At 48.3% G+C, this 26,331-nt stretch overlaps 1 protein-coding gene across 3 annotated transcripts in view; it reads left to right on the top strand.

The window, feature by feature from the left end:
* The window catches only part of TDRD5 (tudor domain containing 5), a 107,923-nt gene that overhangs the window by 34,201 nt on the left and 47,391 nt on the right, over window positions 1–26,331 (top strand). For all 3 annotated transcript variants that reach the window (XM_077277672.1, XM_077277671.1, XM_077277670.1), the window contains exons 3-7: window positions 3,996–4,400; window positions 4,479–4,891; window positions 5,913–5,996; window positions 8,873–8,929; window positions 10,318–10,486. In XM_077277672.1, coding sequence (XP_077133787.1) covers window positions 3,996–4,400; window positions 4,479–4,891; window positions 5,913–5,996; window positions 8,873–8,929; window positions 10,318–10,486 — 1,128 coding nt within the window. The remainder of the gene's footprint in view (window positions 1–3,995; window positions 4,401–4,478; window positions 4,892–5,912; window positions 5,997–8,872; window positions 8,930–10,317; window positions 10,487–26,331) is intronic.

The following is a 26,331-nucleotide window of genomic DNA, read 5'->3' as shown; positions in this document are numbered from 1 at the left end:
AGGTCCTCCTTCTTCGGATGGAGTTCCTCCGCTCAGCCATTACTTCAACAGAAAAAGGTGCAGTTTCTGGCATCCATCGACATTCGGGGATGCTTACCCTCACATTCCTATTTTTACCTCTTCAAAAATTCCTTTGCTTTTCCATTCGTGAACAGCACTTTCAAGTAACGACCTTGTCCTTCGGCCTTGCTACCGCACCCAGAGTGTTCGCAAGGGTCATGGCGGCTGTCATGTTCCTCTTGCACCCTAGAGGCATGGCCGTCCTGCCCTGTTTGGTCAACTGTCTAGCCGCTCTTCCAGGATTACGCTGAGTCGTCTATATCACTTGCGATACCCTCTCACCTGGTCTGGCAGCTAAACTTAGAAAAGTTCTCCTCATTTCCAGCCCAGCAGATATCCTTTTTGAGGATGATGATCCTGCACACTTCCAGAAGGATGGTAATTCTCCTTCGAGACAAAGTCATGGCCCTTTAACAGGGAGCTTGCGCACTTGATCACTCATCCCCTCATTTCATTCGATTTGCTAGGAGGGTTCTGAGGAAAAATGGTGACGACAATAGAAGCAGTTTCCTTTGCGCCGCTCGTTTTCAGCAAGTCAAACAGACTTTCAGACGGTAGTCTCTGAGCTCCTTCTTCATCCAGGGCCTTTCTCCCGGTTCAATGGTTATTAGTAACTACCAATGCAAGTCGTCTTCTCCCGATCATTGCTCTGGAGATCCGAACTGTACTCCTACAGCAGGTCCACTGCCTTCTGGCTGGTCACCACATCCGAATTCAATTGGATAATGCCACGGCTGTGCCACACGTCAATCATCTAGCAGGTACCCACAGTCAGGCGCCATGGCCGAGGTACCTCACATTCTCTGATGGGCTGAGATCTATCATTCGGTGATCTTGGCAGTACATATCCCAGCAGTAGAACTCTGGGCGGCAAACATTCAGCCTTCGGTTCCACCTCAAGTGAGTGGGAACTTCACCCGGAAGTCTTCCATCAGATCTGCCTTCACTGGAGCTCTCCAGTTATAGATCGGATGGTGTCCAGACTGAATGCCAATGTTCTCGAGTTCGTGGTTCAGCCTTGAGATCCAAGAGCCATCGCACTGCATGCTCTGGTTCTTCCGTGATACCAGTTTCCATAACTCTCCTTCCACTACCCCAAAAGCCTTTCGGAAGCAGAAAGGGCCCCAGTGATCCTCGGAGATCTGCACTGACCACGTCAGTTTTTTTTTGTTTGCGGAGCTAGTATCTTTCCGCCTTATTGCAACAAAACTGCAAGTGACTTCCTCGCATGGAGTTTTCACATGTGGTTCTTCCCTATCGCATACCGTTAGATCATTGGAACCTTAATGGTCCTAGGAGTCTTACAGTAGACTCCTTTTTATCCGGAAGACTTTACTATCAGGGAAGGTCGCCCTTTTTTCTCTGCGATATTCTCATTCTAACGAGTCTTCGGAGCTAGCTGCTCTGTTCTTTCAGACTTTTTTCCCTTATTAACTTCAAGGCAAGGTTGTCCTCAGGCAGTCACCGTCCCTTGTTACCAAGGTGGTATTGTATTACCACTAGTGTTGAGTGATACCGTCCGATACTTGAAAGTATCGGTATCGGAAAGTATCGGCCGATACCGGCAAAGTATCGGATCCAATCCGATACCGATACCCGATACCAATACAAGTCAATGGGACTCAAGTATCGGACGGTATCCCTGATGGTTCCCAGGGTCTGAAGGAGAGGAAACTCTCCTTCAGGCCCTGGGATCCATATAAATGTGTAAAAGAATTAAAATAAAAAATATTGCTATACTCACCTCTCCGACGCAGCCTGGACCTCACGGAGGGAACCGGCAGCGTTCTTTGCTTAAAATTCGCGCGTTTCCTTCCTTCTGTGAAGTCCCGGCTTGTGATTGGTCGCGTGCCGCCCATGTGGCCGCGACGCGACCAATCACAGCAAGCCGTGACGTAATTTCAGGTCCTTCAGTGATTTTAAAATTACGTTCTGGCTTGTGATTGGTCGCGTCGCGGTCACATGGGCCACGCGACCAATCACAAGCCGTGACGTCACGGGAGGCAGGAAACGCACGCATTTTAAAATTACGTCCTGGCTTGTGATTGGTTGCGGCACGCAACCAATCACAAGCAAGCCGTGACGTAATTTCAGGTCCTGAATGCAGAATTCTGCATTCAGGACCTGAAATTACTCACGGCTTGCTTGTGATTGGTTGCGTGCCGCAACCAATCACAAGCCGGGACGTAATTTTAAAATGCAGAATTCTGCATTCAGGACCTGAAATTACGTCACGGCTTGCTTGTGATTGGTTGCGTGCCGCAACCAATCACAAGCCGGGACGTAATTTTAAAATGCAGAATTCTGCATTCAGGACCTGAAATTACGTCACGGCTTGCTTGTGATTGGTTGCGTGCCGCAACCAATCACAAGCCGGGACGTAATTTTAAAATGCGCGCGTGTCCTGCCTCCCATGACGTCACGGCTTGTGATTGGTCGCGTCGCCCATGTGACCGCGACGCGACCAATCACAAGCCAGAACGTAATTTTAAAATCACTGAAGGACCTGAAATTACGTCACGGCTTGCTGAGATTGGTCGCGTCGCGGCCACATGGGCGGCACGCGACCAATCACAAGCCGGGACTTCACGGAAGGAAGTTAACGCGCGAATTTTAAGCAAAGAACGCTGCCGGTTCCTTCTGTGAGGTCCAGGCTGCGTCGGAGAGGTGAGTATAGCAATATGTTTTATTTTAATTCTTTCTTTTACACATTATTACATTAATGTTGTTTCGATACCGATACCACAAAAGTATCGGATCTCGGTATCGGAATTCCGATACCCGCAAGTATCGGCCGATACCCGATACTTGTGGTATCGGAATGCTCAACACAAATTACCACTGTTATGAGGGCATCATTCTTCCATCATCTCTTTCAGCACCAGTCCACAAAATGGAATGCGTTCCCCATATTCTGGACGAAGTGAGTGCTCTGAGTAGGAACATGTTGAGGACGGCATCCTTCCGAAGATTGGACGCTTTATTTGAGCTTCCTGAAGATAAGAGAAAGGCTTCCTGACATTTACAGGAAGGGTTTAGCTGTTTCATCGGCCATGTTATCCTGATGGATTCGTTACACCATCCAGGAGTCCTTCCGTGTTAGATGTCAGCCTATCTCCCTGTCTATCAAGGGTTCTGGGCACCAGGCGTTTGCAAAGCATGCCTGCAAGCTGGCGGATTCGTCCAGTCCGCATGCATTCTTGAAGCACTATAATTCCCACACTGCCACAGATGTGAGTCTGGGCAGGCGGACTCTGCAGGCCGCGGTGGTGCACTTGTAAGTATCGGTTACACAGGGCCTGATCTGATGTTGTCCCCACACAGGGACTGCTTTGGGACGTCCCACGGTCTGTGTCCCCCAATGAGGCAAAGGAGAAATGGGGATTTTTGTGTACTCACCGTAAAATCCTTTTCTCCAAGCCATTCATTGGGGGACACAGCTCCCACCCTGTTATTAGCTTATGGTTGTTTTATAATCTGACATGCTATACTCTAATATATAATATGACATGCTATACGCTCATGTTATTGACCTCCTACTGCTTTTGCACCGAACTAGTTAGCTGAGAGCCAGCAGAAGGGTGTACACTGCAGGGGAGGAGCTAACTTTCTTTGTATCACTTAGTGTCAGCCTCCTAGTGGAATCAGCATACACCCACGGTCTGTGTCCCCCAATGAATGGCTCGGAGTAAAGGATTTTACGGTGAGTACACAAAAATCCCTATTTTTAATACATTCTTACTTTGCAGCCTTTTTCCCACATCTGCCTACATTTTTTGCACCATACCATATACGGTATACTCTTTTTACTCTGTATCCTGCCATTGTTTTGTTAGTTATTGGAGCAGATGTATAATGTTTTTTTCCTCCTATAAATATTTGTATACTGTGTTTACTTACCCATCCTCATTCTTCTTCTATTCACTGTAATGAAGCTGTGGTTAATGAAGAAACAAAAAGTATGGCTGACATGGTGTCTAAACAGAAGACCAGTGCCAAAAGGAAAACGATTTATAAGCGGCGCGTAACAAGACCTGTGTGTCACATGGACTTAGTACGACGTGGTAGATTCACCCCTGTACTTCCGGCATCTGTGAAAAGTGAATTACGGGACCTTCTCTCCATCTCGCCGTTGCTGGTTTCCGAATTGGAGAGTACTTTCTATAAACGATTTGGTCGGAGTTTCCAGTATACCCGTTATGGCTTCTATTCTCTGCTAAATGTCCTCGGGTCAGTGTCTGACTTTGTGCAGGTGCAGCAGACTCGAGCAGGATCATTACTGATGCTTAAGACTCCTGTCACTGATAGGACTCCTACTGTTACTAACAGAACATTAAAATGTGAGTATCCATTATTATTAATGTTATTGATATTATAAATTGGAGGTTTGTTAATATCTGATACTTTTCATCTCCTAGGCTCAAATCTTCAATATTCAAATCTTGGAAACCTCTTTAAAGGGTCAAACAGTTCTATAAATGTGGAACAAATTGCTGTCAAAAAGTCAGTTGTTGGGAACAGTCCATTGCCTTCTGCAGTCCCCCAGTCAGCTGGACTTACAGCCTTGGATAAGCTGTTTATGGCAGCAAAGGAGGAATTCATGGCCAAAAACAGTTCTGCTGCTCCTAGTCTCAGAGCAGGAAAGACACATTCTGAAATTGTTTCTCATGAAATAACTGAAAATTCAGTTTTAGTGAATAGTATTTCAAGCTCTCTGCCATCTGATATAGCCCCGGACATTGCAAACAGACAAGTTGAAACCCTAAGGTTGGACACAGGTCCTATGAAGACTGATGTAACAGATGGCAGTCTACACGGGCTAGAAGAAAAGGTACATGTTGTGTGTCTTCATGGGATTGTCTGGTTCAAGAAGCCTGTCTTTAGGTACCCTATTATGGCATTCTGGATTAAATAATTACTTTTAAGGGTAGAATTGCAAAGTACCGTACTTGTAAGAACAAGCAACTTTGCAGTAAACTTTTTATTAAGAAATCTTTACTCTCAAGAATGGAGTGCTTTTTAATTTCACTATTTTTAAGCCTTGTTATCAAGGCTAGCAGTTTAGCAGCAGTGGGTAGACATCTGCAGTGCTTACAAGCTCTTTCCAGTAGTGCTTGTAAGTAGAGTTGAGCAAATATGTTCGTAATCGGTCGCTGAATCTGAATTTGCCATATTCGTGCCATATTGGTAACCTATTCGTACCGAATTTATGTTTGATGATCAACTCCTAACATATTCGTTCATTTCTACTCCCATTGACTACAATGGCATTCGGCTGTGTTCGGCGAATATTGCAAAAACAATATTCGTCACCGATCATAATCGGAACCGTACTGCGACGAATTTGCTCAACTCTACTTGCAAGCACTACTCTGAGGCTGGCCGGGATCGCTAGAGTGCACTTTTAGCACTTGGTCCCAGCCAGCCTCATTGCCACTGTGCTCCTAGGATGCTGCAGAGGTGGTGAATATGCTTGACCCTTTTTTCCATTAAGTGGTTGGCAAGGCGGATTTAGATGAATTTTCTTAAGGGTGCAGTCAGATGAAAGTATAACTAAGACAGGGATCACAATGTAATGCTCGTACTGGCTGGTGCCTCTCCAGACCCAAGTATGTCAGCATGTATTTCTATGCAGCTGTCCCTCTCGGGTCAGGAGAGCCGGTGACCAGTCCCAGCTTTGTGTTGTGATCCCTGCCTCGTGCGTGTGTGTGTGTGCGCTGTAGGAACTTGGCGAGTATCTTCATGTCCAGTTATTTTGTTTAACTATGTAGCAATTTATATTTAATCGCTCCTATAAAATGTGTATTCTTTATTTATGCTTGTATATGAAGTGAAATTCTGTTTTGTTTCAGTTTAACAAGGATTTGAAACTCTGTTTATCACAGACAAAAGCAGGTTTTGTTATCAGCTGCGATCTTCGACAAGATATAAAACATGTAAGTCTAATAACATCTTATTAGACAAAAAGATGATAACTCAGTGGGCAGATTTTCTAACCAAAATGAGTTCCAAATGATGATACTGCAAGACAATCTCTGCTGATTAACCGCAATTTACATGGAGCAATCATTGGCATTGTATGTGATTGGTAATTCGCATAACTACTTATTGTTGGCAGCATATGAATATCTATGATAAACAAGTGTATACCTTTATTTTTTATTTATTTGGGGAGGCTAACGTGTTTACTTGGACCAGTGTTGTTTCATCTCCTACTGTAAGTGGTCCTATAGACTGATTCAAGAGATATTGGCAAAAAAAAGTCTGGCATCCAACTGGAATGTCTATGGCTGTCTATATATGGAGTCAGAGGCAATATTTAGTTTGGAAAAACGAAGGCTAAGGGGTGACTTATGTTAATGTATAAATATATGAGGGGACAGTACAAAGACCTTTCTGATGATCTTTTTAATCATAGACCGGTGACAGGGACAAGGGGGCATCCTCTACGTCTGGAGGAAAAAAGGTTTAAGCATAATAACAGACGCGGATTCTTTACTGTAAGAGCAGTGAGACTATGGAACTCTCTGCCGTATGATGTTGTAATGAGTGACTCATTACTTAAATTTAAGAGGGGACTGGATACCTTTCTGGAAAAGTATAATGTTACAGCGTATATATATTAGATTCCTTGATAGGGCGTTGATCCAGGGAACTAGTCTGATTGCCGTATGTGGGGTCGGGAAGGAATTTTTTTCCCCATGGTGGAGCTTATTCTTACCACATGGGGTTTTTTTTGCCTTCCCCTGGATCAACATGTTAGGGCATGTTAGGCTATGGGTTGAACTAGATGGACTTAAAGTCTTCCTTCAACCTTAATAACTATGTAACTATGTAATATTTTGCATATACTACTATTCATGTCTTATAAAGTAATTAGATGGAGGCCCGACGCTATCGCATCGGGAGGGCGGTAATGTCACGATGGGGGCAGGCTTTGCAGCGTTGAGAATCGCTCACCCACCTATCCACTCTCTCTTTCCCCATGTGCTCTCTTCTTTGACCTGTCTACCCCATGTGCTATCCCCCTTGTCTGCTGTCTCTCCTTCCTGTGCTGTGTTCTCCCCTCATGTTTTGTCCTGTTCGAGCTGTCTCCCCCCTGTGCTCTGTCTCTCTCACCCCTGTGCGTTTTCTCTCTCCCCCATCTGCTGTCTTCTCCTCTCATGTCATCTCTTATTTCACCTGTGTACCCCATGTGCTCTCCCCCTTGTCTGCTCTCTCTCTCTCCACCACTGTGCTGTCTTTTTCCATCTGCCGCCGGGATCAGCTGAATGATTTACTGCGCCTGCGCGGAATTCGCGCAGGTGCATTAAGTCAGATCGCCGCCATCTTTGTACAGACATATAGCGGCGGTCACATAAAGTGCGCATGCCCTCCTCCTGTACAAAGATGGCGGCGGTCAGTGAATCATTTGGCTGATCATCTTTTTATTAACAGAGGGCACCAACCTGTTGTGCATTTCCTTCACTAGTTTAGACTACACATCAGTACCCTGTCAAGTACAACTGATGTACAGCTCTGTTCAAATGAATAGGGCTCGCTGTATTTTTCTCCATCGCCACATTGGGGGACACAGGACCATGGGTGTATGCTGCTGCCACTAGGAGGCTGACACTAAGTAAATACAAAAAGGGTTAACTCCTCCTCTGCAGTATACACCACCCACTGGCTCCGGATAATACCAGTTTAAGATTAGTGTCCGTAGGAGGCACACTGGGGTCTGTCATTCAGACTACATTTTCTTTATTTTTATTCTTTATTTTTTAACACCTTTTGCACAAGAGGAAGACTGGGGCGACAGACCCTTTCAAGGGGCCGATCTCCCCCAAACATCAACAAGCGAGCACGGCGAGTGTCGCCTCCCCGTACCTTCTACTGCGACGTGGGATGCCTCAGCCGGACACAGCTTTGTGAAATCCTAGGGGATTGAACCCTTAGGATACACAGAGACCCCCTGTATTTTTTAGTATTAGTTAGGGGTCCCAGAGCTCAGACCCCCACTAGAAAGTGTTGACATATCCTAGCAGTATGCCTTCACTTTACAAGATGGGTTTACCCATTTAATGCATTGCTGTTAAGATAGATCACTGTATATGGTTTGTATTCTGTCAACATTATGAGACCCATATCCCGTAATATATGTATACTGTGTGAACATTTTGTGCACGCTGCTGAATTTGAAGAGGACAATATAATTAGTATCTTAAGGTTGTCCGCTTTCATTTTTTTCTTAAAAAGATAACAGCATTTCCCATAAGTTTCAGCTGCAAAAAGGGAAGAACTTGTGAAAAATCTGCAGCAAATTTTCTCACAATTTATGTGACACAAAAATGAACCCTTACCATACAAATAGAAATAAAAAATGGAAAAGTCAGCTCACCCGTAAGGTCACAAGGGAGTCAAATAGGAAACCAAGGATTTCCAGTATCAGAATCTTCTTTTAAAATCTATGATTTTTTTCATATAAAACAATAAAAGTCGTTATACCAACAATACCGTGGAAAACTGTAAAAATCTTAGCAAATGCGTTACATACAACTGTCTTTAGTCATTATATGTAATGACTAAAGATGGTTGCCTGAAATGCTTTTGCTAAGATTTTTACAGTTTTTCCACGGTATTGGTGTTCCGACTCTTCTATTGCCTTGTATGAGTAAAAATCATGGATTTTAATAGAAAATTCTGTTGCTAGAATTCTTTGGTTTCCTACTTCACATGCAAATGGTTTACATGTACTGCTGCCAACTTTTTTTTTTAAGTGAATTTTATAAAATTATGTTAAAATGTGTATTTAAAAATATTTATTCAACAGGTTATTTGTAAGCACCCAGAAGGACTCCCTGTTTCACATCTGCTAGCTGCATTTAAGGTGAGTTTGCATGTTTTAAAGGGTTGTTCCAATGTTTAGACGTTTCTTACTGATCGGTGTAGGTCCAACTGCTGGGATATCCTCCAATGCAAGAACATAGAGCCTAGCTGAATTGAGCCGTGGCTGGACATGCACACCTCCACTTCATTCATTCTCTGATACTGCTGGAAAAAGCCAAACTTTGTGCTCAGCGATCTCTGGCAGTCCCATTGATTATGAATGGAGCAATGGTGCGCATGTCTGGGTCTGCTACATGCAGTCTCCATTTTGAATAGAGAAGAGAATATTTGAATTTCTGATCACTTCCAAATATACAGAGAGATTCGTTTTTTTTGTTAAATGTTTGTTTTTTTTTAAAGCCTGTACGTTCTGTGATTTGGGCAGACTAAAGGCTGCCATAAATTGTAACCTGCTGTCTTTTAACGGTTTTGCAGTTTGTTACTTAGGCTACTTTCACACTAGCGGTTTTTGCAATCCGTCGCAATGCGTCGTTTGGCCGAAAAAACACATCCTGCAAAAGTGCTTGCAGGATGCGTTTTTTCCCCATAGACTAACATTAAGCGACGGATTAACACACGTCGCAACCGTCGTGCGACGGTTGCGCCGTGTTGTGGCGGACCGTCGGCACAAAAAAACGCTACATGTAACTTTTTTGCCGCCGACGGTCCGCTTTTTCTGACCGCGCATGCGCGGCCGGAACTCCGCCCCCCACCTCCCCGCACCTCACAATGGGGCAGCAGATGCGCTGGAAAAATGCATCCGCTGCCCCCGTTGTGCGGCGTATACAACGCTAGCGTCGGTAACCTCGGCCCGACTCACTGCGACGGGCCGAGCCCGACGCTATTGTGAAAGTAGCCTTAGGCTACTTTTACACTAGCGTCGGGCTCGGCCCGTCGCAGTGCGTCGGGCCGAGGTTACCGACGCTAGCGTTGTATACGCCGCACAACGGGGGCAGCGGATGCATTTTTCCAGCGCATCCGCTGCCCCATTGTGAGGTGCGGGGAGGTGCGCATGCACGGTCGGAAAAAGCGGACCGTCGGCGGCAAAAAACGTTACATGTAGCGTTTTTTTGTGCCGACGGTCCGCCACAACACGGCGCAACCGTCGCACGACGGTTGCGACGTGTGTCAATCCGTCGCAATCCGTCGCTTAATGTTAGTCTATGGGGGAAAAACGCATCCTGCAAGCACTTTTGCAGGATGCGTTTTTTCGGCCAAACGATGCATTGCGACGGATTGCAAAAAACGCTAGTGTGAAAGTAGCCTTACACAGAATCTAGCTTAGTGAATTGTGTTATATGGGCAGAAATAATGTATACCTGTAATTATTTTACTTTTTTTTTTTTTTTGGCCAGCTCCTTTGGTTATAACTTTTCTTTTTGTTTATAGCAATACACAGGCAAGGACCTGCCATTTCGAGAGATCGGATTTATGTCTGTTTTGGACCTTGTGGGATCCTTGGGCGACATGCTTTATTTAGAAGATCCAAAAGGTGGGCAAGATTGGTGTCTTTTTGACATTGACTCAAGAGGCAAGAAAAGTGGACATGGTGGAACTGGTAAGCTGAATTTTACATATCCGTATTTTATTTTAATAGAAGGAAAGAATAAAAACAATCTTTCTCCTACGCCTCATTGGGGGACACAGGACCATGGGTGTTATGCTGCTGCCACTAGGAGGACACTAAGTAAACACAGAAAGAATAGCTCCTCCACTGCAGTATACACCCTCCTGCTGGCTCTTAGTGAACCAGTTCTTGCTCAGTGTCTGTAGGAGGCACTTGGGTCTGCTTTCAGACCCCACCGTTTTTATTTTAGCTTTTTACTTTTTATTCTATTTTTCCTTAACGGGACGAATGGGGGGGACGGATCCTTTCTAGGTTCCGATCTCCCCCGAACCATCAACAGGCAAGTACGTGGAGCGTCCCTCCCATAACCTTTCCTGCAACGTTGGATGCCAGTCCTGAGCTCACCTTACGGGTGACAGTTCCTTCTCGTTCCGATCTCCCCCCTCCATATCAGGTGACCACATGGAGTAGCCCTCCATCTACCTCTCCTCTAGCCAGGTGCATAGCCGGACATGATATATATGGCGTCCGTGCAGCCCCCCTCTGCATCTCCACTGATATAGCGGATGACGCATGGCCGCAGAAGCTCTCCACCCCCTCCCTGACTAAGGCGACGGTGGATTGAGCACAAGCCCACCGCATCTACCATGAGTACACTGCGGGGCCAAGGCGCTGGGGGGTCCTGGTCCCCGGGGTATGGGAGGTCCGCACCTTAAACCTGTGTCCGTGGGTGGTCCGGAGTGCAGCAACCCCGCAAAGGAGTGCAGCTAATGTTGGCGCCAATAGCGGTCGCAACCGCAGAGAAGTTTAAAAAAAATTAAAATTTCCCTCATTTCAGGCCGGCGTTTTGGCCACACCCACCGACAGTTAGCCCCGCCCACTTTTCCTGGCGCTTCTCGTTCCCTGTGATGAGCTCTCACTTCCTGGTCTTGGCGGCCATCTTGGGACACCCACAACCCTGATGCTGCAGCACTGCTCCAGCGTTTCCTATCACAGCCCTCAGGACTAGCGTTTTTTCTCTGCCTACACTGTGGACCTGCCCTGGGGACTCAAGAAAAAGGACCTGGGTAAGCTCCAGAAGCATAGCTAAACCCTTCCCCTGCTAGTAAGCGCTTTCCTCCAGGCTTTACTATGTCCCAACCAAAGCCTCACAAAATGTCTGGGAAAACCCACACTGTATTTTTCGCTGCATGTACCTCTTGTAAGGTATCATTACCCCGGGGTCACAATACTGCATTATGCACAGCTTGTGAACCGGTGACGGCTCAGGAACCACCTGTTGCTGATACTGAACCCAGTGAGCCTAATCCCCCTGAGTGGGCTACCTCCCTTTCCCGGTCTATGGCATCCCTGGCAAAAGCGTTAGACTCGTTCCGAGACACTTCCTCTAACCAGGGCACTAATCCGGATAATACGGACGACGCTTCCGATGGTCAGAACCCCTCGTACTCCAGGGGTCGTACCTTGCCAAGGAGTTCTCACTCTTCCAGGAAAAGGACTCGTGCCATATCCCCAGACCATCACTGGGATTCGGGTTCTGAGAGCTCCATTTCTCGCTCCCCTTCCATTGGGGCTAGTAGAGAACCTGTTTCAGAGGACGATCTGACACGTCCCTAGATCAGGAATTTCATCACGATCAGGAGACTCTCGACACTCTAATTGAGTCAGTGAATAAGGCTTTGAGACTTGAGGAGGAACCTTTACCTAAAACGGATCATGCCGTGTCCTTTGAGAGGACCAAACGAGCTCACAGAGTGTTCGCCACTCATCCCGAGTTTAAGCAAATTGTTGAATCTCACAGGATCCGTCCATATAAATGATTCACAGGGCAGAAGCCCATGGAGTCCAAATATCTCTTTGCCCAGGATCTAAGAAAAGATTGGTCACAATCTCCCCCAGTAGATCCTCCGGTATCGCGCCTGGCTACGAAATCTGTTTTATCCTCCTCGGATGGCGCCTCTATTAAAAATCCAACCGATCCTCAGATCGACAATATGGCGCGTTCAGCTTTTGAAGCCTCAGCGGCCGCACTCTTTTCATCTTTGGCCGCTACGTGGGTGGCTAAGGCTATGACCCACTGGGCTGAGGTTTTTTCTTCAGCAGTACTGGATACCAATCTTCCCCCCGAGATAGCAGACCTCGCTACTCAGATAGCCAGAGCTGGAGATTTTGTAGTGACCGCGTCCCTGGATGCCGCTGACTGCGATTCTCAAGCAGCAGCCAATGCCATCACCATCCGGAGGCTCAGGGACTGGCGTGCAGATTCTACTTCTAAAAAGTCATGGACTTCTCTCCCATATCAGAGCGGTCGCCTTTTTGTCGAAAAGCTCGACCAGTTAATTTCTGACGCCACTGGAGGGAAGAGTAAATTTCTTCCACAACAGAGACCCTCTCGGCCCTTTTGGAACCCGCAACCACAGGCTCGGTCCAGTTTTTGTTTCGTTACAACTCAAACTGGTCCTCTACTTCCACATCTCCCGGTTCCGGCCGGACACAACGTGGAGACAGAGGTTCACAGACCTCTTTTAAGCCTTCCCCTTCATGGAGAGGCAGGCCAAGGCAGCCGGGATCCAGAGGCGCCAGAACGGGCAGACCTTCCACACAATGACTCACTGCGGTATCCGGGGGACACCCTCAAAGTAGGCGGCCGCCTGCTTTCCTTCAGTGTCGCGTGGCTCTCGGTCGTTCACGACGAGTCGGTCCGCGGACTAGTGTCCTCCGGATACAAGATAGATCTCTTATCGCGTCCTCCAAACCGTTTTTTCCTGTCTTCTCCTTTCAGGGCAAAAGCATCAGAGTTCTTCAAAGCTATAAGCTCTCTGAGAAAAGATGGAGTTATTATTCCGGTCCCTCAAAACGAAAGGTTTCAAGGTTTTTATTCAAACCTCTTCATTGTTCCAAAGAAGGAAGGTACAGTACGGCCCATCCTGGACCTAAAACTGCTGAACAAGTTTGTCTGGGTGCGACGGTTCCGGATGGAATCGCTTCGTTCTGTCATCGCCTCCATGGAAAAAAGGCGAGTTCCTGGCGTCTATAGACATCCAGGACGCATACCTCCACATTCCCATTTTACCTTCTCACCAAAGGTTTCTTTGCTTCGCAGTTCAGGAAGATCACTTCCAATTTGTTGCTCTGCCCTCCGGCCTCGCCACCGCTCCCAGGGTATTTACCAAGGTCATGGCGGCTGCCGTGGCCATACTCCACACCCGAGGCCCCTCTTTCCGCTCCTGCAAGGAAGCTGTGGCCATCACAATAGATACCTTTTCTCGCCTGGGTTGGAAGATAAACTTCAAAAAATCATCACCAGTACCGGCTCAGCGAATTTCCTTTCTAGGAATGATACTCGACTCGTCCCGGGGATTGGTTCTTCTTCCCCCGGAAAAGATCTGTCCTACAGCGAGAAGCGCAGAAACTCTCTCAGCCTCGCTCTCACTCTCTGCGCTTCAGTATGAGTCCTCGGCAGGATGGTAGCAGCTATGGAGGCGGTTCCATTTGCCCAACTACACCTCCGTCCCCTACAGCATGCCCTCCTGGCTGTTTGGGACAGGAACCCATTCTCCCTAGACAGTCGGTTCCTCCTTCCCCAGCGAGTCAGACAGTCTCTCAGGTGGTGGACATTGAAATCCTCCCTGAATCATGGGAAGTCTTTTCTTCCAGTACACTGGCTGGTTGTGACGACAGACGCCAGTCTTCTAGGCTGGGGAGCAGTGTTCCTTCATCACACTGCTCAGGGCCGCTGGTTCCCCCAGGAATCACGCCTTCCAATCAACATCTTGGAAATCCGCGCAATCAGGCTGGGACTTCTCCAGTTCCATCCCTTTTTAGCAGGTTGCCCAATCAGGATTCAATCCGACAATGCCACTGCAGTGGCATACATCAACCGCCAAGGAGAAACCCGCAGCAGGGCGGCCATTACTGAGGTAGGCCACATTCTCCGATGGGCCGAGGAAAACCGTTCAATGATCTCTGCTGTTCACATCCCGGGAGTGGACAATTGGGAGGCAGACTTCCTCAGTCGGCAATGCCTCGACTCCGGGGAGTGGTCTCTCCATCCGGAGATCTTCCACCAGATCTGCTGTCGTTGGGGAACCCCGGACGTGGATCTGATGGCCTCACGACTGAACTCCAAGGTTCCCGACTTCATGGCTCGGTCCCACGATCCGGCAGCCATCGGGGCAAACGCTCTTGTACTCCCGTGGCATCATTTTCAGCTTCCGTACATATTTCCCCCGCTTCCTCTCCTGCCGAGAGTCATCAAGAAAATCAGAGCGGAGAGGGTACCAGAATCCTGATTGCTCCAGATTTGGCCGCGCCGGGCGTGGTTTCTCTCCAAAAGTCATAGCTACCATGATCAGCGCTAGAAAGCCTACGGCTATGCGTACCTATCATCGCACTTGGAAGACTTTCTTTTCTTGGTGTAGCGACCGAAGATGTTCTCCTCTACATTTTTCCATCCCTTCCATTCTCGAGTTCTTACAAACGGGTTTGGACTTGGGTCTCGCCCTTAGTTCTCTCAAGGGGCAGATCTCAGCCCTGTCTGTTCTCTTCGAACGCAGGATTGCCATCAGATTACAGGTCAAGATGTTTATTCAGGGAGTCTCCCATCGGGCGCCCCCCTATAGGATGCCGATGGAACCATGGGATCTTAATCTGGTCCTCGGAGTTTTGCTACAGGCTCCTTTCGAACCTCTACAGGAGGTTTCCCTGTCTCTTCTTTCATGGAAAGTTGCTTTTCTGGTTGCGGTCACCTCTATTAGACGAATCTCCGAGTTCTCTCAAGTTCCGTTCCTGAACTTTCATCAGGATAAGGTGGTTTTGAGGACATCCCTCTCTTTTCTACCGAAAGTTGTATCCTCTTTTCATCTCAATGAGGAGATTGTCTTACCGTCACTCTGTCCAGCACCAGTCCATCGCATCAAGAAGGTCCTTCACACACTGGATTTAGTCAGAGCTCTTAGGAGATATATCTCGCGGACAGCGTCTTTCCGCAGGTCAGATGCCCTATTCGTGCTCCCGGAAGGAACGAGGAAAGGGTTTCCCGCTTCCAAGGCGACAATAGCCAAATGGATTTGTTCGGCTATTCAAGAGTCCTACCGAGTCAGAGGTCTTCCTGTCCCAGCAGGGATTAAGGCTCACTCCACTCGGTCAGTGGGTGTGTCTTGGGCTATCCGGCATCACGCTTCGGCAGCACAATTTTGTAAGGCTGCGACTTGGTCCAGGCTGCATACCTTTACAAAACGTTACCATATTCACTCTCAGGCCTCGGCAGATGCGACCGTCGGCAGATGAATTTTGCAGCCGGCTGTGCCACATCTGTAATTTGTGGGTACAACCAGCAATTGCAGTTAATTGTTTCCCATCCAGGGACTGCTTTAGGACGTCCCATGGTCCTGTGTCCCCCAATGAGGCGTAGGAGAAAAGGAGATTTTTGTGTACTCCCCATAAAATCCTTTTCTCCGAGCCAATCATTGGGGGACACAGCACCCACCCTGTTAGCCTATTGGCTTTGGTTTTTTTGAGTTAACTTGGTTTTGGCATAGTTCATCCTTGTTAAATATTAAGCTCCTACTGCTTTGTTACCGAATTGGTTCACTGAGAGCCAGCAGGAAGTTGTATACTGCAGGGGAGGAGCTATTCTTTCTGTGTTTACTTAGTGTCCTCCTAGTGGCAGCAGCATAACACTCATGGTCCTGTGTCCCCCAATGATTGGCTCAGAGAAAAGGATTTTACGGTGAGTGCACAAAAATCTCCTTTTCTGCAGACACTGCAGGCAAACAGAACTACAGAAAAATCCAAGTGGGCTTCATGATGCTGTTATTTTAACTCCCATGGAAGTGACCTGGAGTTATGAAAAAAAGCAGAGTTTACTGTGATCAAATACAGTACTGGCATTGATGTCCGCATTTTTTTTAATGTCTATAAATGACAATGAACCAAATTATGCACTTAATAAACTGCTATTTCTCTCTCGCTGCATTGGGGGACACAGAAGACCATGGGTGTATGCTGCTGACACTATGCAAAAAAAAGTTAACTCCTCCCCAGCAGGGTACACCCACCAACTGGCACGAAGGTAATCAGTTTTCGCTTAGTGTCAGTAGGAGGCAGACATGGGTCTGCACTTGGCTCCGTTTCTACCTTAAGTTTTTGTTGTTTTTTTTTTTTAATTAATGACTTCCTTTTTTGTTTCAAATAAGGCTTGTGAGGGCGACAAGAGTCCCCAGCCTCAGCCTGAGCCGCCTTTGGTGGTTGTGAATCATGCGCGCCAGTTTTTCAGTGGGTCCTGCCCTCTGCTCAGCGTAACAGGGCACTCGGTGTATTCTGGCGCTCGGGATCTTTGTGCATACTTTTCTAGCACCGCCCCTTTTTCCTTCTACCCGGTGCCATCTTCATTTGCTAGCTCATACAAGCTGCCTCAGCCCACGTGGTATCTGCAGCCTCCTCACCTGGTTCCTCCTCGCCCTCTGTTTTTCCTTTTTACCGCAATGCGAGTATCCAAGGTGGTGTGGGCTTGGGCAAAGCTCCTTCCCCAAGGTTTCCTGTCAGGTGCTCCGTCTTCTGAATTTGTGGATCTAGCGGACCAAATCGGTCAAGCAAAGAAGTACTTCCTTTTTATCGGTCGTCCATGACAGCACTACGGAAAGAGGGGATCCGCCCTTCAGGAACAGGAAACCTACAGATACATAAGGGCGGCACCTCTCCCACGCATCAGTTGGTTTCCTGTTCCTTCAGGACAGGATTCCCTTCAGATACGACTTCGTTCTCCTATCAATACCCAGGCCGGCTGTCTGACCCAGGTAGCGAGGGGGTCTCCTACCTCGGGCAGTGCGGGTCCCTGGAAGCGCCACGGTGGGTCCGGGTAGGGCTCCACGACAGTGAGCGATGCAGAGTGGAGCAGCGTCCGGAGGAGGTCTGTCTCCAGAGGCCAGCGAGGTGAGTATGTCTCCCCCCGACACCCCCCCCCCCCCCCAGGTCCGTTCGCTCTCCTGGGCCTCTGTCTTCCTTGCCTCTGGTCCTGTCGGTGCGGTGCAGGCTTCCTGGGGCGCCCCTCTGTGCTCCTTTCGGATCGGAGGGGGGCGGGGCCGGAGCCGTGGGCGGCGATGGTGTAGCGTCGTGCGGCTGGGGGGGTCCGGCGGCGCCGTCCCCGGTTTCCAAGCGCGTCCCTGAGTGCGCTGCCCGATACCGGAAGTGACACGCAGGGGGCGGGGCCGGGACCGGAAATCAAACGCCGGCCGACTTTAGCTGGGAACGCCGCGGTCCTGCTTGCGGCGCGGGGGGGGGGGGAGCGGTCAGAGGCGGAGGGGGGTGGAGCAGTGACCTGCACATGGGGGGGATGGATTCTGGCCACACACCTGCACATGTTCCGGATCCGGGGGAAGGGCTATATATAGCCGAACAGAACGCTGCAGGGCTGCTTGTGAGCCCATCTGCAGCTATGCATGAGCCGGAAGCTACCGTCGGTCTGCTGGAGCAGGAGCAGGACAGATCCTCGGAGAGGTCCCATGTGAACCCCCAGGCGAAGACCCACAGACGCAGTAACCAGGCTGGTCGCAGATCTAAACAGAAGGATTTGGACCGACCCCCCCAGTAATCCGGTACCTACCGCTACTGCCTGGGTAAGAGATCTTCGTGAACGTACCCTGATGCAGTCTTTTCCTATGTTTATTTCCGTAGGGGAAAAATGCGCTGGTAAGGTTAAAAACAAGGAGTGCGCGTTATGCGCTTGCCCTTTGCCAGACGCCTACCCTAAGAGGCTTTGTCAGTTGTGTGTGCGGCAGACTGTGGCGGAAGAGTCTCCTGAGTTTACGTTAAATCTTAGAGAGATTATCAGGAAGGAGGTGAAAGATTCCCTGAAATCCCTGTCCCGGGGGGAGCCTTCCAAAAGAAGGAAGCCTAGCGCCTCAGATTCGGATACGTCCGCTGGCCCTGGAAGAGAGAATGATTCAGACACCTCTGTCTCCTCAGCGTCCTCTTCGGAAGAGGAGTCTAGTCATTTGTTTCCCGTTGGACCAGATGGACAAGCTAATTAAATCAGTTAGATCCACCATGGGGGTGGCTGACGAAAGGCCAGAACTTTCAACGCAGGACTTAATGTTTGGCGGTCTAGACCCCAAAAAAGTAGGTCATTTCCGCTTAATGACAAGGTTCAGAACCTTATCAAAAGGGAATGGAAAAAGCCAGAGGAAAAAGGCTCCTTTCCACCGGCCTTTAAACGTAGATATCCCTTTGAGGACCCCCTGGTGAATACATGGGATAAGGCACCAAAGTTGGACGCAGCGGTGGCTAAGGCGTCTAAAAACTCATCTATCCCCTTTGACGACATGGCTTCCCTAAAGGATCCTCTCGATAAGAAGGCTGACTCGTTCCTTAAGGGGACATGGGAAATGTCGGCGGGTGCCCTGAGACCTGCTGTAGCTGCGACATGTGCAGCCAGATCGATGATGGTCTGGCTGGATCAACTAGGGTCCAAATTGGAAGAGGGAGTCTCCAGAGATTCTATGTTAAAATTCCTGCCAACAATTCAGAATGCCGCTGCCTTTCTCGCGGACGCATCTGCAGATTCTGCAAGAATGGCGGCTAGAGCGGCAGGATTATCAAACGCAGCACGCAGGGCCCTATGGCTGGAATGTTGGCCGGGTGACCTTCAATCCAGATCCCGTCTGTACTCTATCCCATGCGAAGGGGAATACCTGTTTGGTCCAGTCCTAGACGAACTGCTGGAGAAAGCCAGAGACGAGAAGAAGTTGTTTCCCAATCTACCAATTACTTCTTACAGGCGTCCCTTCGCAGGGAAAAGATTCTTTCGAAGGAGACCAGCCAGAGACCAGAGCAGATGGGAAGATAAAAAGAAGAAAGGTACTGGATTTATGTTTGGAGGTGGAGGACGTCAGGAGCCATCCCGTGAGGTCAAAAAACCACCCCAATGACTAGTCGCCCCGGTGGGAGGTAGACTATCTGCCTTCTACCCGGCCTGGTCCAAAATCTCCAGTAGCGATTGGATTTTGGGGTTAATAGCTACGGGTCTGCGGCTAGAGTTCTCCTCTATCCCTCAGAACTTCTTCAGAATTACCCCACTCAGGTCCTCTCCAGCAGAACAGGCAGCCCTGGAAGCGGACGTTCACGACCTGCTAAATAAGAATGTCATGTCGGAGGTTCCGGAAGGAGAACAGGGTAGTGGATTCTACTCTCCTCTATTCCTAATAAGTAAACCCGACGGCTCCTTCAGAACAATTATTAACCTTAGAGCTCTTAATAATTTCCTGACCGTTCAATCATTTAAAATGGAAACTATTAACACCGCAATAAAGCTACTGTTTAAAAACTGCTTTATGGTAGTATTGGATTTGAAGGACGCCTATTACCATATCCCTATTTATGCAGGTCACCAACGATACCTGAGGGTGGCGGTGCGGTTGGATGGGGTAGTCAGACACTTCCAGTATAGGGCCCTCCCCTTTGGTATATCGGTCGCCCCTCGGGTGTTTACCAAAGTAATGGCTGAAGTGAAGTTATGGCACACCTGCATGAGTCCGACATTCTAATAATCCCCTACCTGGACGATCTCCTTATCGTAGGTAAAACGTCGGATCACTGTCTGGAACAGTTACATAAAGTGATGTCCGCTCTGGAGCGTCTGGGGTGGATGCTAAATGTTAAAAAATCACGGTTACAGCCCATGACGGTGCAGCGATTTTTAGGCTTGACCCTGGATTCCCAGGTTCAGGAATGCCGTTGGCCTCAAGAGAAAATTGATCACCTGCACCTTCAGGTGCTGAATGCCTCTAAAAACCCCACCATGTCCCTTAGAAGAGCCATGTCTCTGTTAGGCTCTCTCTCGTCCTGTATTCCAGCGGTCCGATGGGCCCAGTATCATACGAGGATACTTCAGGGCGAGGTGCTGTTACAACAAAAAAGGTTGGGGGGATGTCTGGAGAGCCTGCTGACCCTATCCCATGACGCTATTGTATCCCTCAGATGGTGGCTAGACCAAGAGAACCTGTCCACAGGGGTCCCCTGGGAATATAATGTAACTCGTATAGTCACCTCGGACGCTAGCCCTTCTGGGTGGGGGGCTCACATGGGGGATACATTGGTCCAGGGGCTTTGGGATCGGGGTCAGATGGAAATGTCCTCCAACCTGAGGGAGTTAAGGGCAGTGGAACAGGCAGTTAAAACACTCCTTGTCTATCTACAGGGCCACCACGTGCGGGTATTCTCGGACAATCGGGTCACCGTGGCATACATAAATAACCAAGGCGGGACTCGTTCCAAATCCCTAATGTGCGTAGCAGATCGTCTATTCCATCTAGCAGAGCAACATCTTCTCTCGTTGACGGCTCTTCACATAAGAGGGGCAGAAAACACTGCGGCGGATTTCTTAAGCCGCAACACATTGAGGCAGGGAGAGTGGTCCCTGAACGGCTCCATCTTCAACCTCATCGTGGAAAGATGGGGTCAACCAGAGGTAGACCTGTTTGCCACAAAAGAAAACAGGAAAGTAGCACAATTCTGCTCTCTGAACCCCAGAGAAAATCCTCTGTCAGTAGACGCCCTCCTCATAGACTGGAACTTCAGGCTAGCCTACGCCTTTCCTCCCCTGTCTCTACTTCCTCTGGTGGTGAGGAAAATCAGGAAGGACAAAGCCACAGTGATAGTAATTGCCCCCTTCTGGCCCAGAAGAACGTGGTTTCCATGCCTGAGGGCTATGTCGATATCCGACCCATGGGTCTTGCCAGACATCCCGGATCTCCTATCCCAGGGCCCAGTCTACCATCCTCGGGCGGTTGGCCTTCATCTGACGGCGTGGATTTTGAGCGGGCGCTGTTAAAGGATAGGGGGTTCTCTCCGGCCCTCATTAACACGCTGCTGAAGAGCAGGAAAATAATCACCACAAAAATCTGTCAGAATCTGGAAGAGATTTCTTCAGAACTCAGGGGCAATAGCTGGACAGTCAATACCGATTGACCAGATCTTGGAACTCTTACAGAAGGGGTTAGATATGGGATTATCCCCAAATACTCTTAAAGTGCAGGTATCAGCCTTAGGGGCCCTCTTTGGCTGCAACATTGCTGAGAATCACTGGGTCAGCAGATTCATCAGTGAGACAAAACGGTCTAGGCCAATGGTGAAGAATAGAGTCATGCCATGGGACCTGAACCTTGTCCTCTCAGCCATGACAGAGGCCCCATTTGAGCCAATTTCTTCGGCCTCTATTAAAAATGTATCTCTTAAAGTAGCCTTCCTGGTGGCCCTAACATCGGCACGTAGGATAGGTGACATCCAAGCATTATCCAGGGTTCCCCCTTACATGCAGCTTAGGGATGATAGAGTGATACTATCCCCTGATCCAGCATATCTTCCTAAAGTAGTGTCCAGATTCCACAGAACACAGGAAATAGTTCTTCCATCTTTCCTCCCCAATCCTACTAACGATAAGGAAAGGAAGCTACACACTTTAGATGTAAAAAGATGTATCCTGGAATATCTAGCAGTAACTGATCCCTGGAAAATAGATAACGCCCTATTCATGTCCTATCAGGGTAGTAGGAAGGGTCATAGGGCATCGAAATCTACTTTAGCTAGATGGATCAGGGAGCGCATTCCACTAGAGCTATGGCGGCCTCGTGGGCGGAAAGATTGGAGGTGTCGATCGACCAAATTTGTAAGGCTGCTACTTGGTCTTCCCCAAACACATTCTAAAACCACTATAGATTGAACCTGGGTGCCTCTTCTGACCTCTCTTTTGGTGTAAGGGTGCCGCAAGCTGTAGTCCCTCCCTAGTTAGTTAATGTAATTCTCTCCGTAGTGCTGTCATGGACGACCGATAAAGTCTTAGTTACTCACCGGTTAACGGTGTTTTTCGGAGTCGATGACAGCACCTGTACATACCCTCCCATCTTCTTAAGTTCTGGGTGTACACCTCTTCCTTTATTTATATAATTCACGGTTAGTGAATAGTTAGTTATTGTATCATTGTTTATTATGTATGCTATTAACCTTGGTGGTCCTCTTGTGCTCTGTAAACCAACTGATGCGTGGGAGAGGTGCCGCCCTTATGTATCTGTAGGTTTCCTGTTACTGAAGGGCGGATCCCCTCTCTCCGTAGTGCTGTCATGGACTCCGAAAAACACCGTTAACCGGTGAGTAACTAAGGTTTTGGCTTTCCTAGATGCAGCCGTCGGCTGTGCCCTGGCAGCCTGCAACATCATCACCATCTGCAGCGTCCTATGGCTGAAGGCATGGAATGTGGATGCAGCTTCCAAGAAGTCCCTTGCCAACCTCCCTTTCCAGGGCTCCCGTCTTATTGGAGATAAATCGGGAAAGAGAGGATTCCAGCGACACAGTGTGAGGAAGGTAAAAATCCATGTTTATTGATTCATTTTAAAATTGTGTAAATGTTCACCATGTCCAGCAGCTAATTTTTCATATTTCAGCTGTTGCCAGCCCCATACTCTGAAACACGTAGGGTTCTCATATGTGCTGCTGGATGTGGTGAACATTTACACGATTTTTAAATGAATCGATAAACGTGGATTTTTACCTTCCTCACACTGTCAAGCTGTATCTTTAAGCCGCACCCTGGGCTGTTCGGTGCGAGACAAAAGACTGCAACTGACCTTCACACCAATGGTGAGCTGACACTCCCTCTCCCCTAACCCTGCACATGATAGATCTTATTGGAGAGGGACCAGATAAGATAATTTCAAGCGCCATGGTGGGTAAGCGTACTTTGCTTCCTCAACACAGTATCAAACACCTACCACCCAAGCGACGCTCAGTAGTTTTTAGTTACTTTCTGAGGTTTTCAGTTCAAAACAACAATCTGCAGGACAACTTTCCAGTTCGCCAGGAAAAGAAAAGACCTTCCTTCAAGTCAGCCCCCTTCTGGCGTTCATGAACCCAACAGCGCTGGTCTTCTAGGCCCTGTTGCAACAGATTCTTCGCCTCCACCTGGGAAGTCTCTCTGGGTGGGCATCAGTCTCTTTCGGTTCCGGGACGAGTTGCTCTCAGTACTTGACGTAGTCACTTACTGCTACAAAATAAAATTTAACAGACCCGTCCGCCAATCTGCTCAGTTGGGAAGCATTTTTTCAAGATATAACAGTACAGGACCGATGGACCGCCCAGGAATTGACCCTTCCCATCAACAGTCTAGAGCTCAGGGCAATCTTCCTTGCCTTGACCCACTGGCAGGACCTTCATTCCAGCTTTCCGATACGGGTTCAATCCGACAATGCTACGACAGTGGCATACATCGATCACCAAAAGTCATAAAGTGATGTCAGACGTGACTCAGATCCTTCCATGGGCCGAACGGAATGTACCATCCTGGGAGTGGACAACTGGGCCGCAGATTTTTCTCACTGCGAAGGTCTTGCAACTAGCGAATGGTCCCTGAATCCATCTGTTTTGCAAAAGATCTGTTTCAGATAGGGGTCTCCCAACGTCGATCTGATGGCGTCCAGGCTGAAATACAACGTTCCTCAGTTCGTATCCAGGTCTCAAGATCCTCTAGAGCAGGGGTGGGCAATTAATTTTCCTGAGGTGTCACATGATAGAACGTGACTGTTGTAGAGGGCCGAACCAATAGGCCTAAATTAATTCTCAATATTAATATCAATATATTGTAATTATATTATTGATAATTATATTAATTGTCACTTAATATTGAGCAGAATTAAGTATGCTGACATCCTCCTAAATATTGTTTGAACCCAAGTACAGCCCCTTTTGTATATTTTTTGAGCCCCCACACAGCCTCCCTATATACAGTATGAGCCCCAGACAGCCTCCCTATATAGAACATGAACCCCACACAGCCTCCCTATAGGTACTGCATGAGCCCCACACAGCCTCCCCATATACATCGTGAGCCCCACCCAGCCTCCCTATGTATAGCATGAAACCCACACAACCTCCCCTTGTGCAGCACAAGGCACCCATAACCTCCCCTTGTGCAGCACAAGGCCCCCATAGCTTCCCCTTGTGCAGGACAAGGCTCCATAGCCTTTCCTTGTGCAGCATGATGCCCCTACAGCCTCCCCTTGTGCAGCATGACACCCCCATTGCCTCCCCTTGTGCAGCACGACACCCCATTGCCTCCCCTTGTGCACCATGTCACCCCCATAGCCTCCCCTAGTGCAGCATGGCGCCACCATAGCCTTCCCTTGTGTAGCACAATACCCCCATAGCCTCCCCATGCCCACCCAAACGTCTCATGCACATGAAAAAAAAATGAACACCACATACTCACCTCGGTCCCGTTCCCCGGCACTCTGATTCTCTCACTGCCTCCGGTGCGCTGACTCTCCAGAGCACACAGCTGATGCAATGAAATGACGTCATCGCATCAGCTGTTTCACACACTGATTGATGAAGGAAGTGGCCAGAGGCCCCTCCTCCACCAATAAAGTCAGCGCAGATGGAGACCATGCAGCTCTTGGACCTCTGTTTTCCAGTCCCTCGGCTGTCTCCGTTCGCGGGCCGCATTTTGCCCAGGTCTGCACTAGAGATTGGAATTGACGCGCTGATGACCTCTTGGTCTCAGTTTTCCCTCCCATACCTTTTTCCTCTCTTCTACTGATCAACAAGGTGGGAAAGAAGATCAAGGTAGAGGGAGTGCCCTTCGTGCTCTTCGCTCCCAACTGGCACAGAAGATCCTGGTACTCAGATGTAATCCATCTCCTTGTGGACACCGAGGAATTTTCCAGATCCGATCTCGCAGGGACCTCCTCTTTCACCAGAATTCTGTCCCTCGATTTAATGGCATGGCTGTTGAGGCCGCAGTATTGAAATCCGCCGTATTCTCCTATCAGGTTAATTAAATCATGATCAGAGCAAGGAAACGTCTTCCTCTGGCATTTACCACCATAAGTGGAAGGCGTTTTTTGATGGTGCAAGGTCATCTGGATTGCTCTCATGGTCTTTACTCCATTTTTTCTTTTCGTTTTTGGAATCCTTGCTTGTCTCTCCGTTCCCTTAGGGGTCAGGTGTCTGTGCTTTCCATTCTTTTTCAAAGGAATCTGGCATCTCGCTTGCAGATTAGGACCTTCTTTTAAGAGGTCGCACACTCTGTTCCCCTTTTCCAGTCCCTGGTAGAGCCTTGGGAACTCAATTTAGTGCTCAATGTTTTTCAGGTGTCTCCATTCAAACCTCTACATAAAATCTTGCTTTCCTTACTCTTGTGGAAGGTTGCCTTTCTGGTAGCCATCACCTCAATGAGATGAGTGTCCAAACTTGTCTTTCTTGTTGTTCCCCTTACCTTGTGTTTCACTGAGACAAGGTGGTTTTACACCATCCTTTCTCCCTAAGGTGGTTCCTACATTTCACCTCAATGAACATTTCATACTTTCTTCCTTTTGCCCCTCTCCCTCTCATCCTTGGGATGGATCTAGTGAGAGTTCTCCTTCTCCGCATTTTCAGAACACCCTTCAAACATATGGAGTCTTTGTTCATAAGTCCCAAAGGCCCTTGAAAAGGCCAGTCTGCTTCCAGATCTATTGCCCGCTGGGCCTGTTTGGCCACTCTGTTAGTCTATTGGCTTAGAAACAGAGTGCGTCCACTGAGACTTTCTTACTGTCCTTTGCCCATCCCTGGGACTGCTTTTGGATGTCCCAGGGGGTCTCCAGTGCCACCCCAGTGAAGTGAGGGAGAAATAAAGATTTTTGGTACTTGCCACAAAATTTCTTTCTCGAAGCCTTCATTTGGGGGAGACAGTACCCGCCCCGCCGTTGAATAAGGTTGTGTTTGTTTCTTTTAGGATGTGTGCACACGTTGCAGATTTTTCACATTTTGTTCGCGTTTTTTCGCTATTAAAACGTGAAAAAAACGCATAC

This window comes from Ranitomeya variabilis, chromosome 8 (assembly GCF_051348905.1).
Source record: "Ranitomeya variabilis isolate aRanVar5 chromosome 8, aRanVar5.hap1, whole genome shotgun sequence".
NCBI lineage: Eukaryota > Metazoa > Chordata > Amphibia > Anura > Dendrobatidae > Ranitomeya > Ranitomeya variabilis.
This window is presented reverse-complemented; position numbering and strand designations above follow the sequence as displayed.